The sequence below is a fragment of the Melanotaenia boesemani genome, chromosome 14 (assembly GCF_017639745.1).
Source record: "Melanotaenia boesemani isolate fMelBoe1 chromosome 14, fMelBoe1.pri, whole genome shotgun sequence".
NCBI classification, from domain to species: domain Eukaryota; kingdom Metazoa; phylum Chordata; class Actinopteri; order Atheriniformes; family Melanotaeniidae; genus Melanotaenia; species Melanotaenia boesemani.
The window spans coordinates 1,370,657-1,387,470 of NC_055695.1; the positions used below are offsets into that span (position 1 = coordinate 1,370,657).

Consider the following 16,814-nt stretch of genomic DNA (forward strand, 5'->3'; position numbering starts at 1 on the left):
GCTCACATTCTAAAACACTAAACATTGGAAATTATTATAGATGTTCGTGTGTTTATTGTCTATTCTTGTTTATTAAATGTAATGTTACAGTTTTAAATTATTTTTTCATCATAAATCCAACATAAAAAACGCCAATCAGGTGAAAATCTTACATTTAGCGTTAACTCCAGTTATACCCAACGTGTTACTCTGGCTCTCTTGCCCCTACCAATATGGCGGACGCGTTGACGTATCGCAGCAACGGGCTGACGCGATCTGTGCGTCTAATACGTAAGTGACCGGGTCGTGAGAACACCGGAAGAAGATGACAAAGCGTCAGTCGTGTTCATGTTCGGATGGTTTTTTTAATGACTTCTTTGTGTGAGCGGAGTGTGTGAGTGTGTTTCAGCAACAATGTCTTCAGTTCAGCATCTGAGAGAGTTTATCAGCGCGCGACTAACTGCTGCTGCTGAAGAAATATTCACAGAGTTTGAAAAAACCATCGTCCAGTACGAAGAAGAGATCGATCGTCAGCGCAGACTGCTGGATGTCACCTGGAAACCTCAGATGAAGCTAACCAGGATGAGTATGTGACACTGTGATGGGCTGAATGGTGTGTGCGTGTCGGCTTAAACGTCGGCCGGTGTTCTGCGTGTCGGCGAGGGTTGTCATGGTAACGGTGGAGCCAGAGCCCTTTAATGGAGAATTGCATCAAGGAAAGCAGCGACACCGCAGAAAGGGCCGCTAGCGGTCTGCTGGTCGTGGACCTGATCTGGTAGGGAGAGAGTCCAGGGATTTGCGGGCTTGGTGGCCTGGTGGGTTCCAGAGACGGGCTTCAGTATGAAGAACCGCAGGTCGATTCCCCATCACAGTGGGCTCTGTTTACTGCTCCCCGGATCCTGGATCAGAATGCAGAATTTCCCAATAGGGCTTAATGAAGCTGTGGTTATTATTATTATTAACATTAGCTGCTAGTACAGGAGCCGGGTCCAGCCAGGGCCGGCCATAGACATTTTTTATAGACGGGCTGGAGAACAGGGTGCCACATGGGAATCAGGATTAGAACATCAAAATGAATGAATAAATAAGATTACTTTGAGGTTATTTCCCCCTTGAATTTTGACCAACATTGTGGTTGTGTTCATTATGTGTATTTAATTTAATTATTTTATTGCCAGGGTCGTACCATAAGTACCATAAGTCCTCTTCCAAGAACCGTTATAAAACATTACACATACTTTTTGAACTTTTCCCCCAGTTTGCTTAATTAAATCTATCCTGATCAAAATGAACAAATATTTAAGAATTCAAATTATTCTAACTTTAAATGCTATTTCGTGTTTTTCCCCCTATAAAAAAAGATGTTGTCATCAAACTAGTATTTAAAGGGAGAAAATGACCTAATTGGTATTTTCATCAGGCCTGAAGTCTTTATAGCTGCTAGAGGAGATTTTATCTTCTAATGGCCTAAAAGGATAAAAAGTATAGCCGTAAAATAATCATCTAATGTAAAAACAATGCTAAAACTGTAATATCAACCTCGTCTGTGCTGTTTTTTCAGTAAGAATGTGCTCTGTCAGCATTTTGTCATGTGACCCACAGACTCTTTTATTGCATAATAATATTGTTTCTATGTGTATACATATTGTTTTATAGTTTGTTCAGCCCAAAGTTGCACAAGAACCAGGCATCAGAAACATTCACAAGGGAATTCACTCGGGAGAGAAGCCGTATTCTCGTAAAACCTGCAGAAAAATGAGTCTGAAGGGCAGAAATGGACAGAAGGATTACAGCCCTGTGATATTTTTCTACCACGAGAACATCATTTTGTGTTTGTCTCACCATCAGAAACTCTCAGGTTGTGGTTTTTGGTACGTTTTGGGTTGTTTTCTGTCTGAATTCTGCTGCTGAATTCTATTCTATTCTATTCTACAGTCATTTAACAGACGCTTTTATCCAAAGCGACTTACATTTGAGAGTAAGAACAACACAAGCATGAATTCAAACAAGATGGGACGTCATAATTAAGTGTTAGTCAGACCGCTTTGAGTCCAGGTGGACCAGGTGCTGTCATGTAGTGCTAGAGGCAGTGCATATAATTTTTTTTTTTTTAGTAATTAGTAATTTTATTTAAATACAAGATCACGATTTCATCACACAATATCAACTTGAGATGGTTCATGATGAAACTGTTGAGTTTAGCTCAGAAGAGGGATTTATGAATTAAATGTCATTCTTTCCTTGAATTTACAGTTTAATAGTCTTTAAATAAAAGTGAAACTCTGTATATAAAAACTTAATTTTCATCATTTATAGAACATAATTAGGTTTAAATGTAATAAAACCAACTTTTTCTCTCCTTTGCTCCTTCCAGAGCTCCCGCAGTATTTCCACAGGAAGGACGTTCCCTCCGACTCCGGTCTGGACCCGGACGACCCAGAACCTGCACCGGTGAAGGACGAAGAGCTTCTCTCTGACCAGCTGCTCGGCTGGGAGGAGAAGGACTTTGGTCCAGACCAGGAACCAGAAGCTGCACCGGTAAAGGAAGAGGAGGAGTTCTGTATGAGCACAGAGGAGGAGCTGCATGTGTTAAAGACCGAGACCTTCATCGCGACTCCTACTGATGACGAGAACAAGCAGCGTGACCACGGCGAACTAGAACTGAACTGTGACCAGTTTCTCTCCCAGAACCCTCCTTTAATCGAGGCTCTAGATAAGGACGATGTGAAGCTTGAAGAGTCGGGGTCAGCTAGAAGTGAGGAGGTGAAGCCGGAGAGGGAATGTAACAGCAGAAATGTGGACAGGTCTTCCCCGTCGGAGAGTCCGTGTGGTCCCGGTACAGGGACGAAGCCTATACTATGTGATGTTTGTGGAAAAGCCTTTAAGCATCGCTGCCTACTTAAAAACCACTACAGGACGCACACAGGTGAGAGGCCATTCTCCTGTAAAACCTGCGGAAAAAGTTTCACCCAAGCCAGAGTCCTGAAGGTCCACATGAGAACTCACACCAACGAGATCTTCACCTGCAGCACCTGCAGCAAAACCTTTAAAAGTGAGAACAGTCTGAAGATTCACGAGGGAATCCACACGGGAGAGAAGCCATATTCCTGTAAAATATGCGGAAAAGGTTTTCTTTATAATCACCTGACGCAGCACATGCGGGTCCACACGGGTGAGAGGCCGTACTCCTGCAAGCTTTGCGGAAAAACCTTCTCTCTGAACGACAGTCTGAAGGGCCACATGAGAACCCACACAGACGAAAAACCGTTCCCATGTAAGGTCTGTGGGAAAAGATTTAAAGGTAAATCCACTCTGAGAATCCACGAGGGACGTCACACGGGGAAGAAGCCGTATTCTTGTAAAATATGCGGTAAATGTTTTGCGTCTAATGAGCTGTCCAAGCACATGAGGATCCACACGGGCGAGAGGCCGTACTGCTGTAAGGTTTGTGGCAAACGTTTCACTCAAAGCGGCGGCTTGAACGAGCACATGAGGACCCACTCGGATGATAAACCCTTCCCATGTGAGATCTGTGGAAGGAGGTTCGCCCAGAAAACCCACGTGACCAGCCACATGAGAACTCACACGGGTGAAACGCCATATTCCTGCGAGACCTGCGGTAAGCGTTTCAGGTACAGTAACGGCCTGACGGAGCACATGAGGATCCACTCGGGCCAGCGGCCCTACATCTGCTCCATCTGTGGGAAGAGCTTTGTTCAAAGCAGCCAGCTGAACGGTCACCTGAGGATGCACGCCAACGAGAGGCCGCATCCTTGCCACCTTTGTACCAAACGTTTCAGACGTAGATATGATTTGAACGTCCACATGGAAACTCACCTTTTTTCTGGTTAGTAAAGCTTGCAGGAGAAAATCTGTACGAATCAAAATATCCGTCTTAGAAATTCACGTCCCACTGCGGGAGATGATTCAGTTCACGGCGTTGCAATCACAACAATGAACAAAGTTCAGCCAATCCAGGCAACTTTGTCCAATCACTGCAACCTTAATGGACCAATCACAGCGCTGCTCTGTGTTACCTGCTACACCCACGGCATCAGATTGACCTCCCGTCTCAGATCGCTGATGTCCAGATGTGTGCGAGGGAAAAGTGTCGCATCCACTGCGAAGCTCCGTGCGCTCAGCGTTCAGGGAGGGTTTTGCTGGACGTGCTGAGCAACCGCCTCACCTCTCCAAGCAGCCGGCGCAGGTTCGAGTCCCGACTCGGGACTTGTTGCTGCATGTCTTTTTTCTCTCTGACCTCCTATCAAAGAACGGTCCCACAGCCTGAAAGTGCTTCTAGTGTTGATGATGAAAGTGGCGGCGAGCTGTTTTAAACGTTTCTTCTGCAAGCAGCCAGAGAAGGTTTGACATGAGTGGATGATACGGAAAACCAGCATTATGAGTCGACCTTTCCAGATCCGCTGTAAATGCTGAAAGCATCACTACGTGAGCTGCACAGTGGTGTGGTGGTTAGCACCGCGGCCACTCAACAAGGTCACTGGTTCGATCCTCGGATGGGGGAGGTTGGACCAGAGGATGTTCTCCCATGTATGCGTGGGTTCGCTCCGGGTGCTCTGGCTTCCTCCACATCCAGACATGCAGGCCAGGTTAACAGGTCTTCATGTCTGCATAGGACTACTTGTATAAATAAAGGTTAAAAATGGATTATTTGTTATTTGCTGCTTTTTGAACGATAGTTGCAGCTAGTTTCCTTTTTTCAGTAAAGAACATTGACATTTGAAAACTAGCATTTTACATAAATTTGAGGTATTTTTTATCAGGAAGAAACACTAAAAACTTCTGCAGCTTTTCCTAGAAGGTGCTGCTAAATCAGGCATTTTTGGTCCAATCACAAAAAGCCCTGGTGAAGTGCTGGAGGGACGAGCTAACTTAACGCTGTTCACCCGTCCTGAATGCACAGGTGATGTCAGAGCTAACATTTTTGTGTTAATGAGTGTGTTGGATCTCTGAGCGGGAGCTGTGTCTGTCAATGCAAACACAGACCTGAGCCAATCCGTCAATCTTCCCCATGAAAAGTCTGGAGGGATCCGTGATGCTAGGCTCGGTTTTAGGCTCGGCTCAAACATTTTTCAGCTGTAGTTAGTTGTACGCAGGTCAGGACACCCTCTGTCAGTGGTATCTAAATCTTCCTGCTCTTCCTTGAACATCCCCTCCATCCGTCTCAGACTTGCTGACCTGCCATGTTTGCTCCACCCACAGAGACCTTCTAACTGCCCACATTACCGTTTGGGACAAAGGGAAATGCGGTCTTTCCCATCAGAACCTACAACATCTCCGATTGCTTTTTATCCTCCTTAAATCTTTCCTTTTTCAGAGGGACTTTGGCTTTTCTGATGAAAACACGACAGATTTTGTTGCTGCTAATCTGGCTGCCTTGTTCTGTTCCGGGTTAGAGCTCTGGAACGTTGTTGGGATATGTGGAGAATTCCTTCTTATTTATTGTTGTTATTGTTCCCTTTATCAGAGTATTTTTAACTTTCTAATTTTACTTATATGTTAAAGTGACTTATGCCTTAGGATTTTTCTGTTTCATGTTGTCTCACGTTTTTTCATACTGGTTTTTAGATCTCTGCTGCTCTTATACTATTTTTAACATTTACATGAACTGTTATTAATATTATTAAAGTGTCCTTGGATGATATTAAAAAAAATCTTGCAGTGCTCTTGGTATCCTTATGACTGTGTGTTAGAAAGAAATGTGTTTCATTTCCCAAAGTAAAAATGATTAAAAAATATTAAATTTGAGTGGTTAGCAGTTGAATGTCCTCTTGATGATAAACAGTTCTGTGGAGCCGGTGGGAAATGTTCCTCTTAAACCCAAGCAGCTGCATTCCTGTAAAATATAGAAGCCTCGTTATTGTGAAACATGTGACAAAGGTTTCGGACAAAAGAGTACTCTGATATGAGAGGCTGTAGTCCTAAAAACATCTGTTTACATATATATGTATGAGAGCGACATGTAGCGGAACTACAGCTAAAGTCCAGTTTCTGCCGGAGGAGGAACTGTGTCACATCCGGTCTACGTGAACAAAACAAGCGGCGCTAGCAGCGTTAGCTAGCAGTGTTAGCTAGCAGTGTTAGCTAGCAGTGTTAGCTAGCAGCGTTAGCTTGACTTCAGAGGAGGTAAAGCTGTTAGGTTCGGTGTGTGAGTGTGTTTCAGCAACAATGTCTTCAGTTCAGCATCTGAGAGAGTTTATCAGCGCGCGACTAACTGCTGCTGCTGAAGAAATATTCACAGAGTTTGAAAAAACCATCGTCCAGTACGAAGAAGAGATCGATCGTCAGCGCAGACTGCTGGATGTCACCTGGAAACCTCAGAAACACCTTCACGCTGCAGGTATGTCTCACTGTGATGGATTGAATGAACTTCCACATCATGGAGTGTGATGAAAGATTCAGGATTGATCTGTTAAATCTTTGTTAATTCTGACTTGAAACTAATTCCTTATTATTATCACGAGAAAGTTCCTTCCACATCTCCATCACTACCTTCCCTTCTTCATGCTAATTAGGTTCTTACATTTTCTGTACTTTAGTTGTTTTCTTTTTTAAACCATTTCCTGTCTTTTATAAAATTCTAAAGTGGTAGTGTTTCAATTTCCAGGATTAATTATCTGCTGACATTGTTTGATTCAACTGTTTCTCTACAAGTAAATTAAAATTATTATAATTATGCAAAGAAAAAAGTCTCAAATAACCACAGTACAGTGATAAACCACCAAGTCAGGATAAAGTTCTCTGTAGCTAAATCATCCATATATATATATATACACACACACACACACACACACACACATCCAGGGCTCCAGACTAACGTTTTTTACGAGGAGCCCAGCGACCCTAACTTAAATTTTTAGGAGCGCAAGCAGCAAATTTAGGGACACACACTGAAATATTTACATTTCCTCTCATTTTCACTGTATTAGTGATAAAAACTTGAACAATAAATTCAGAAACTACAATCTTTACAATTCACATTGTTTTTGTGCAGCAGTTGACATAAAAAACATCTTACTGGCGGCACGAATACAAAACAAGTAAACACAGAACTTATCAAATAAAATCAAATCAAATCAGATTTGATTTTCACTTTGCAGTCGAAGCAGAGCGGCAGCTTTGTCCCCGGCCTCCCCCACAGGACATGGTACGACTGGTCCATGTAGTTCCTGCTAATAAACAGCTTCAGGGCCTGATGCTCCTCCAGCCGCTGTTCCCACTCCTCAGTAAGAACAGCAGCTATTGGCTGTCCTACAAGTCGCTAATTAGCATCATCAGCCTGGTACATGTAGTTGTAATGGATGCTGCCATAAAGAGGGACGTAGTGGGAAAGACAAAAACTGATAAAAAGACAACCTAAAAATGTTTAGAACAGCAAACAAACAAACAAATAAATAAATAAAATTTCTGTCAATATTTTCTTTCTTTTTTTAAGTGTATTTTGTTTTTAATTCAGAGTCTGGAACATTTTTAAATATTTCCTCAACACTCTTCATTAACAGACGTTACTGTGACGGTAAACCAGCAGGATCCTCCAGCAGCAGCTTCTACGTTTCATTTCCAGCCTGGTCATGAAACAGAGCTGAACGTCGTCTGAATGCAGCAGCTGCTGCTGCGAGAAGACCAAGACCGTGTCTCAAACCGCGCACTTACATGAGTGCACTGGAAGGTAGTGCGTAGTGCGCACTAAGCACTACCTTCTGTAGTGACACTATCGTGGGTAAGTCCTGATCCACACTGAGCTCTAACGTTTTGAACTTACCGGTAGTGACGTACCAGCTTAGCAGCGCCGCTCTGTTAATATTTTTTTTTTCTTCCAAAACCACGTTAACATACGTGTTTGCATGTCTTCATACTTTTATGCTATTAAATGCCTTTTAAAAGGCCTCATTAGTGAAACAAAGAACCGTGGCCTCCACTGTATGAATCTATCTCAGTAGATAACAATAGAAACCATCAGCACACATTCATGTGTCTTTGCGTGTCTCCCCCATACCTGTTAGTATAAAGTACAATTTAAAACACTAATAAGCAAAGATATCTTAACTGGATTAAAGTACGTTACATTATACATGTGTTTTATTGGTGTTTCCACTGATACGTTCACGTCTGCAACAGGAAACCGATTTTACTAGAAATCATCATTTAAAATATGAAATGCAGTAATGAAGACGCTAAAACAGGGATACAGAAAACATTTTATTTAAACTTTTTATTAAAACATTTCTCACTTGCCACCTCCTCTTCTCCACAGCAGCGTCCTAGCCTGCAGGTGGTAAATGCCTCAGTGCCACTGCTGGCTCGGTGGTTCGATGCCACAGTGACCTACGGTGAACACAGAATGGCAGTTTATATAAAAGCAAACATTATTATGTACTTTATGGGTACTTTGCAGACGCTTATCTAAAGTGATGTACAATCAGCTACGGCTTAGTCAGCGTTACCATGGAAACGGGCCGGTTCTCTAACCAGCGGTGTTTCCTAACCAGTTTTCAGATAAAGGACCATTTCGTTTACGCCAGAGACCCCGCAGTGCTTAATGTGGAGGTTCAGCAATCATGAATAAACATACGGAACCTATAGCATTAATCATTTTTAACACTTATAGCCCATCAACATCCACGAAATCGGCTATAAAACTGTTAACATTTACGTTGCTAACTCTACTGCAGCCTCCAACAAATGATCAGATCCATAACTGTCATCAGGGATAGACGAGATAAGTGGTCTGTGTCAGCGCACTAAGCACTTAAATGTAGTGTTCGAAGTATAGAGGTGCGCGGTTTGAGACACACCCCAAGCCTCGTATGAGAGGGTCTGCACAGCACCGCTAGGGTCTGCACAGCACCGCTAGGGTCTGCACAGCACCGCTCCTCGTTGGGAAGATAAACTCCCTTCATTCACCTCCGTCTCCAAAAGTCTCCAATAACACCAGAAAAACTCGATAGAGGGTCTGAAAACTCGCTAAATACAACCACAAAGTCGCTACGCTGGCAACACTGAGGAATAATAAATTCCTCCAAGACCCGCCTCTTTCCACACATCAGCCAATCACAGAGCTCGTTCATCCCCGCTCACACACGCATTGCCTGTTGTCTTCTTCGTTGGTATTTGTCTCTTTTTCTCGTATCCAATTATATAACGTGTGTTCATATAAACCAGTTTATAAATGATGATGAGCTAAGAAAACCAACAGATTAGATCAACTTTTCCCTTTGATTCACTCCTCCATCCTGAGCTGCATGAGGACACAGAGGAGAGGAAAACCTGCATCAGAACCAGAACCGGGAAGGAAAACCTGCATCAGAACCAGAACCGGGAACGAAAACCTGCATCAGAACCAGAACCGGGAACGAAAACCTGCATCAGAACCAGAACCGGTAACGAAAACCTGCATCAGAACCAGAACCGGGAAGGTAAACCTGCATCAGAACCAGAACCGGGAACGAAAACCTGCATCAGAACCAGAAACGGTAACGAAAACCTGCATCAGAACCAGAACCGGGAAGGTAAACCTGCATCAGAACCAGAACCGGGAACGAAAACCTGCATCAGAACCAGAACCGGGAAGGTAAACCTGCATCAGAACCAGAACCGGTAACGAAAACCTGCATCAGAACCAGAACCGGTAACGAAAACCTGCATCAGAACCAGAACCGGGAAGGTAAACCTGCATCAGAACCAGAACCGGGAACGAAAACCTGCATCAGAACCAGAAACGGTAACGAAAACCTGCATCAGAACCAGAACCGGGAAGGTAAACCTGCATCAGAACCAGAACCGGGAAGGAAAACCTGCATCAGAACCAGAACCGGTAACGAAAACCTGCATCAGAACCAGAACCGGGAAGGTAAACCTGCATCAGAACCAGAACCGGGAACGAAAACCTGCATCAGAACCAGAAACGGTAACGAAAACCTGCATCAGAACCAGAACCGGGAAGGTAAACCTGCATCAGAACCAGAACCGGGAAGGAAAACCTGCATCAGAACCAGAACCGGAAAGGAAAACCTGCATCAGAACCAGATCCGGGAAGGAAAACCTGCATCAGAACCAGAACCGGGAAGGAAAACCTGCATCAGAACCAGAACCGGGAAGGAAAACCTGCATCAGAACCAGAAACGGGAACGAAAACCTGCATCAGAACCAGAAACGGTAACGAAAACCTGCATCAGAACCAGAACCGGGAAAGTAAACCTGCATCAGAACCAGAACCGGGAAGGAAAACCTGCATCAGAACCAGAACCGGGAAGGAAAACCTGCATCAGAACCAGAACCGGGAAGGAAAACCTGCATCAGAACCAGAACTGGGAAAGTAAACCTGCATCAGAACCAGAACTGGGAAGGAAAACCTGGATCAGAACCGAGACTGGGAAGGAAAACCTGCATCAGAACCAGAACCCGGGAAGGAAAACCTGCATCAGAACCAGAACTGGGAAGGAAAACCTGCATCAGAACTGAGCCCGGGAAGGAAAACCTGCATCAGAACCGAGACTGGGAAGGAAAACCTGCATCAGAACCAGAACCGGGAAGGAAAACCTGCATCAGAACCAGAACCGGGAAAGTAAACCTGCATCAGAACCAGAACCGGGAAAGTAAACCTGCATCAGGACCAGAACGTAACCAAACCTCCTCCACGTTCCAGTCTTCTTTTCTTGGTGGGCTTGTTCTTTGCGTTGGTAAAGTGGAGCTGAAGTGTTTTGCCTGAAAGCTCCGGTTTGGTGTCGTCTGTCCGGATGTCCTCCAGAAGCTTTGTGGCTTGTCTGTGTGAATCCTGGTAAATTCCAGTCTTGGTTTTTTGTGTGTTTTCAGCAGTGTGTCCTCCTCTGTCGTCTCTCATGGAGTCCTCTTTGGCTCAAACAGCGACGGATGCTGTGATCTGACCCTGATGCACCTTTAACTTGGAGGTCACCTTTAATGTTTCTGGGGGTGTTGTTGGCTCTTTGGTTACCATTCACATTATCCATTTCTTCAGTTTGTCATCAGCTTTCTTTTGCAACGTCCAGGCATGTGGCTTCAGTGTGTACAGTGTTCCTGTCACAGGAACACTCAGCTGCATGGAGATGGTCTTGTAGCCTTTACCTTTAACACGCTGGTCTATGAATTTCTTTCTGATGTCCTGAGACAGCTCTGACCTTGGCTTTCTGTGGACCATGTTCAGTGTGGTGCACACCATGGCCCTCATTTATCAGATGAACGTACACAGAAATCTGTGTGCACAACCATTTCCATACGAGGCTCAGCATTTCTTAATCTGGACGTGAGCGTAGGGTACGATCAGATCTCATGACAGGTCTGAGATCATGTAGCAGGTTTGAGTCCGTGTGGATCTGCGTTGCAGCTCAGCAGGTGCTGAAAATAACTATTAAACCTCAAACCGTCTGGACACCAGCAGCCACATGTTCAGGATCAGAATGAACCCATGTGCAGAAAAAAGCAGATTTAAATGGATCCCAAAACGAATAACATATCTTACTGATGCTTGGAGTGCACACGACACGTAAAATGATTCAGTAAAAGAACAATATAAACAGCTGAAGCCACACAGGACAGTTAGAAGAGCTCAGATTTAACATCATTATCACTGCGGTCCATAGACCAGAACAGACCTCCTAAACCACGGCCCATAGACCAGAACAGACCTCCTCAACCACGGTCCATAGACCAGAACAGACCTCCTAAACCACGGTCCATAGACCAGAACAGACCTCCTAAACCACGGCCCATAGACCAGAACAGACCTCCTCAACCACGGTCCATAGACCAGAACAGACCTCCTAAACCACGGTCCATAGACCAGAACAGACCTCCTAAACCACGGTCCATAGACCAGAACAGACCTCCTCAACCACTGTCCATAGACCAGAACAGACCTCCTCAACCACTGTCCATAGACCAGAACAGACCTCCTAAACCACGGTCCATAGACCAGAACAGACCTCCTAAACCACGGTCCATAGACCAGAACAGACCTCCTAAACCACAGCCCATAGACCAGAACAGACCTCCTCAACCACTGTCCATAGACCAGAACAGACCTCCTAAACCACGGTCCATAGACCAGAACAGACCTCCTAAACCACGGTCCATAGACCAGAACAGACCTCCTAAACCACGGTCCATAGACCAGAACAGACCTCCTAAACCACGGTCCATAGACCAGAACAGACCTCCTAAACCACGGTCCATAGACCAGAACAGACCTCCTAAACCACGGTCCATAGACCAGAACAGACCTCCTAAACCACGGTCCATAGACCAGAACAGACCACCTAAACCACTGTCCATAGACCAGAACAGACCTCCTAAACCACGGTCCATAGACCAGAACATACCTCTTAAACCACGGTCCATAGACCAGAACATACCTCTTAAACCCCGGTCCATAGACCAGAACTGACCTCCTAAACCACGGTCCATAGACCAGAACTGACCTCCTATACCACGGTCCATAGACCAGAACAGACCTCCTAAACCACTGTCCATAGACCAGAACAGACCTCCTAAACCACGGTCCATAGACCAGAACTGACCTCCTAAACCACTGTCCATAGATCAGAACAGACCTCCTAAACCACGGTCCATAGACCAGAACAGACCACCTAAACCACGGTCCATAGACCAGAACATACCTCTTAAACCCCAGTCCATAGACCAGAACTGACCTCCTAAACCACGGTCCATAGACCAGAACAGACCTCCTAAACCACGGTCCATAGACCAGAACAGACCTCCTAAACCACTGTCCATAGACCAGAACAGACCTCCTAAACCACTGTCCATAGACCAGAACAGACCTCCTAAACCACTGTCCATAGACCAGAACAGACCTCCTAAACCACTGTCCATAGACCAGAACAGGCCTCCTAAACCACGGTCCATAGACCAGAACATACCACCAAAACCACGGTCCATAGACCAGAACAGACCTCCTAAACCACTGTCCATAGACCAGAACAGACCTCCTAAACCACTGTCCATAGATCAGAACAGACCTCCTAAACCACGGTCCATAGACCAGAACAGACCACCTAAACCACGGTCCATAGACCAGAACATACCTCTTAAACCCCAGTCCATAGACCAGAACTGACCTCCTAAACCACGGTCCATAGACCAGAACAGACCTCCTAAACCACAGTCCATAGACCAGAACAGACTTCCTCAACCACTGTCCATAGACCAGAACAGACCTCCTAAACCACGGTCCATAGACCAGAACAGACCTCCTAAACCACGGTCCATAGACCAGAACATACCTCTTAAACCACGGTCCATAGACCAGAACATACCTCTTAAACCCCGGTCCATAGACCAGAACTGACCTCCTAAACCACGGTCCATAGACCAGAACTGACCTCCTATACCACGGTCCATAGACCAGAACAGACCTCCTAAACCACTGTCCATAGACCAGAACAGACCTCCTAAACCACTGTCCATAGATCAGAACAGACCTCCTAAACCACGGTCCATAGACCAGAACAGACCACCTAAACCACGGTCCATAGACCAGAACATACCTCTTAAACCCCAGTCCATAGACCAGAACTGACCTCCTAAACCACGGTCCATAGACCAGAACAGACCTCCTAAACCACAGTCCATAGACCAGAACAGACTTCCTAAACCACTGTCCATAGACCAGAGCAGACCTCCTAAACCACGGTCCATAGACCAGAACAGACCTCCTAAACCACTGTCCATAGACCAGAACAGACCTCCTAAACCACGGTCCATAGACCAGAACATACCGCCTAAATCACGGTCCATAGACCAGAACTGACCTCCTAAACGCAGACCAGAACTTGTTGAATGATCAAGATGTGGTCTTTTTATTTTTGACTAAGGAGAGAAGTTTTTATTGTTGTATTTAACACCATTTATTCTCTTTGGGACCTGGTTTCAGAAGTTAGTGTTTTCAGGCTCTCGACATGCCGGTTCCACAGGAAATGTTGAAATAATAAAAAAGTTTAGCATATTCACCTCACCTCTTACCGTTAACAAGTACACAGGATGAGTTCTTCCAAAACATTGTGGACCCCCTGTGGTCTTTGGAGGATCCTTAGGGGTAAGGAACCCCAGGTTGGGAACCTCTTATCCCTTGCTACAGGATTAAGTCCTGTGTGAAATATACCAGAATACCTGCCTGTGTCAACACCCTGCATGTTTTTTTTATTCCCTCCAGACCTCCCACCACAATTCGACTGTAAGGAAGAGGAGGTTCTCGCAGACCAGCAGCTCTGTAACCAGGAGAAGAACTCCAGTCTGGACCAGGAGAAACCAGAACCTCCACAGATTAAAGAGGAGCTGGAGGAACCTTGTACCAGCCAGGATGGCGAGCAGCTAGCCCTGAAGGAGGAGACCGACGCCCTCATGGTGACTGTTCACTTTGATGGAATGGACCTCAGCGAGGCGGAACCGAACCGAGACCAGCTCCTCTTCCAGGACTTTCCTGCAGCTGAGAATCAAACTCAGGAAGGAGGTCAACCTGAGGAGCTGGGATCGGCTAGAAATACGGAGTTTTTCCACAGTTACGTTACCGACGCCGCCGTTCCAAAGACCCGGTGTAACACCGCCGCTAAAAAGTCCGTTCAGTGCGACGTTTGTGGGAAAACTTTCAAACATAAACATCAGATTAAACCTCATTACAGGATCCACACGGGGGAGAAGCCGTACTCCTGCGAGATCTGCGGAGCCAGTTTCGCTCAGAGTGGAAGTTTCTACGTCCACATGAGGACTCACACGGGCGAGTACTTCCAGTGCAGCACCTGTGGGAAGAAATTTAAAGAGCTGTCGCACCTGAAAACACACAAGAGAACGCACACAGGTGAGAAGCCGTACTCCTGCCAGATCTGCGGGAAAAGCTTCCGACATAGCGGCACTTTGACCGTGCACATGAGGACGCACACGCACGAGAAGCCGTACACCTGCGAGATGTGCGGGAAAGGGTTCAATCAAAGCACCAACCTGTTGACACACATGAGAACGCACACAGGCGAAAAACCGTATTCCTGTCAGATCTGCGGGAAAAGTTTCCGACATCGAGGAACTTTGACCGATCACATGATCACTCACACGGATGAGAAACCCTATTCATGTCATGTCTGCGGCCGGAGTTTCCGACGGAGAGGAGTTTGGACCGAACACATGACGACTCACAGCGCTGACAACACAGCCGGAGATGCTGGTTCCAGTTAGAGGTGGAGATTTCAGATTTAACACCAATTCTTAGAACTGATTCACGGCTTCAGAGCGGATCTGATCTCCTGTTTGGTTTTTAGTCCTGGACCAAGAACAGATCTGATCCCCAGTTCGGTTTTTGTCCTGGACCAAGAACAGATCTGATCCCCAGTTCGGTTTTTAGTCCTGGACCAAGAAGGGATCTGATCCCCAGTTCGGTTTTTAGTCCTGGACCAAGAAGGGATCTGATCCCTGGTTCGGTTTTTGGTTCGGCTGGACCAGCATCATGTTTTGTATGAGCGGTTTTCTCCTGGACAGTCAGATATAAATCCGGTATCTGAGTCAGAACCAGAGTCTGTCCAGTTCTAAAGAGAATAAAGGACTGGGACTGGACTGGAAAGTGGAAAAATAAAAACTATTTACCACTTCAGAATATTTTAACAAGGTCAGAGATGAAGCCATGAGGACTGGACCAGGTCTCTGGATCACCACTCTGTACCAGGACTCTGGATCGGGTCTCTGAATCAGGACTCTTGATCAGGACTCTGGACCGGGACTCTGGACCAAGTCTCTGGATCTGGACTGTATTTATTAAAGATGTCCAGATGAGTTCTGATTTTTCAGTGAATCTAGGCCGGCGTTGGGGGTCCTGAAGGGGGTCTGGTTCATGTCTCCGTGGTTCTGTCCAGGTTTAGTTTAAATAACTGCGTTAATAATAAAATCCTAAAAAACCCTTCAGGTTACCTCTTTGTTTTTGTAGGAGCAGAAATGTTCTTGTGTCTGTTCAGATATGAACCTGACCGGGTTCTGTGGACCACCAGATGGATTCTACACTAAGGCTTTGTTTCAGGAGCTGGTTCTGGTTTTTTAAAATCCATTAATAAGGATTGTCAGCAGTTCCCGAAGCCGCTGGACATTTTCTCCTCTTACCTTTTCTTTAACCTTCGGTTTATCAGAGCCTGCGGTTCTAGTGGGTTGGACCGTCTCAGGATGGACCAACCCAGCCCTGTGCTGGGTGGATAACGGGTAACCTGGACTCTGGATCGGACCTTTGAGACGGTTGTACAGTTTCTCACCCCTGTTTCTGTGGTTTCTGTCATTAAATCAACAAGAAAGTGCAGGTGGTGTCTTTTTTTCTGGCTGTTCATTTGAGTCCGGGCTGAATTCACCTGCTTGGTGGTTGGACCCGTCTGGCTCGTCCCGGCGAAGCTTCTTAGCTGAACCGACCCGACCGGCTCGTCCCGGATGACCTTCTTACCTGAATCGACCCGTCCGGCTCGTCCCGGCGGACCTTCTTACCTGAACCGACCCGACCGGCTCGTCCCGGCTGACCTTCTTACCTGAACCGACCCGACCGGCTTGTCCCGGATGACCTTATCTGAACCGACCCGTCCTGCTCGTACCAGGGGACCTTCTTACCTGAACCGACCTGTCTGGCTCGTCCCGTCGTACCTTCTTAACTGAACCGACCCGACCGGCTCGTCCCGGATGACCTTACCTGAACCGACCCGTCAGGCTCGTACCAGGGGACCTTCTTACCTGAACCGACCCGTCTGGCTCGTCCAATCGGACCTTCTTACCTGAACCGACCCGTCTGGCTCGTCCAGTCAGACCTTCTTACCTGAACCGACCCG

At 46.0% G+C, this 16,814-nt stretch overlaps 1 protein-coding gene across 1 annotated transcript; it reads left to right on the top strand.

The window, feature by feature from the left end:
• Positions 1 to 300: 300 nt before the first annotated feature.
• Positions 301 to 16,667, top strand: LOC121653003 (zinc finger protein 665-like). Its single transcript, XM_042006182.1, has 4 exons — positions 301 to 565; positions 2,354 to 3,826; positions 6,089 to 6,337; positions 14,186 to 16,667. The coding sequence occupies exons 1-4, from the start codon at positions 394 to 396 to the stop codon at positions 15,196 to 15,198; spliced, it is 2,907 nt and encodes a 968-aa protein (XP_041862116.1). The 5' UTR covers positions 301 to 393; the 3' UTR covers positions 15,199 to 16,667.
• The last annotated feature ends 147 nt before the right edge of the window (positions 16,668 to 16,814 follow it).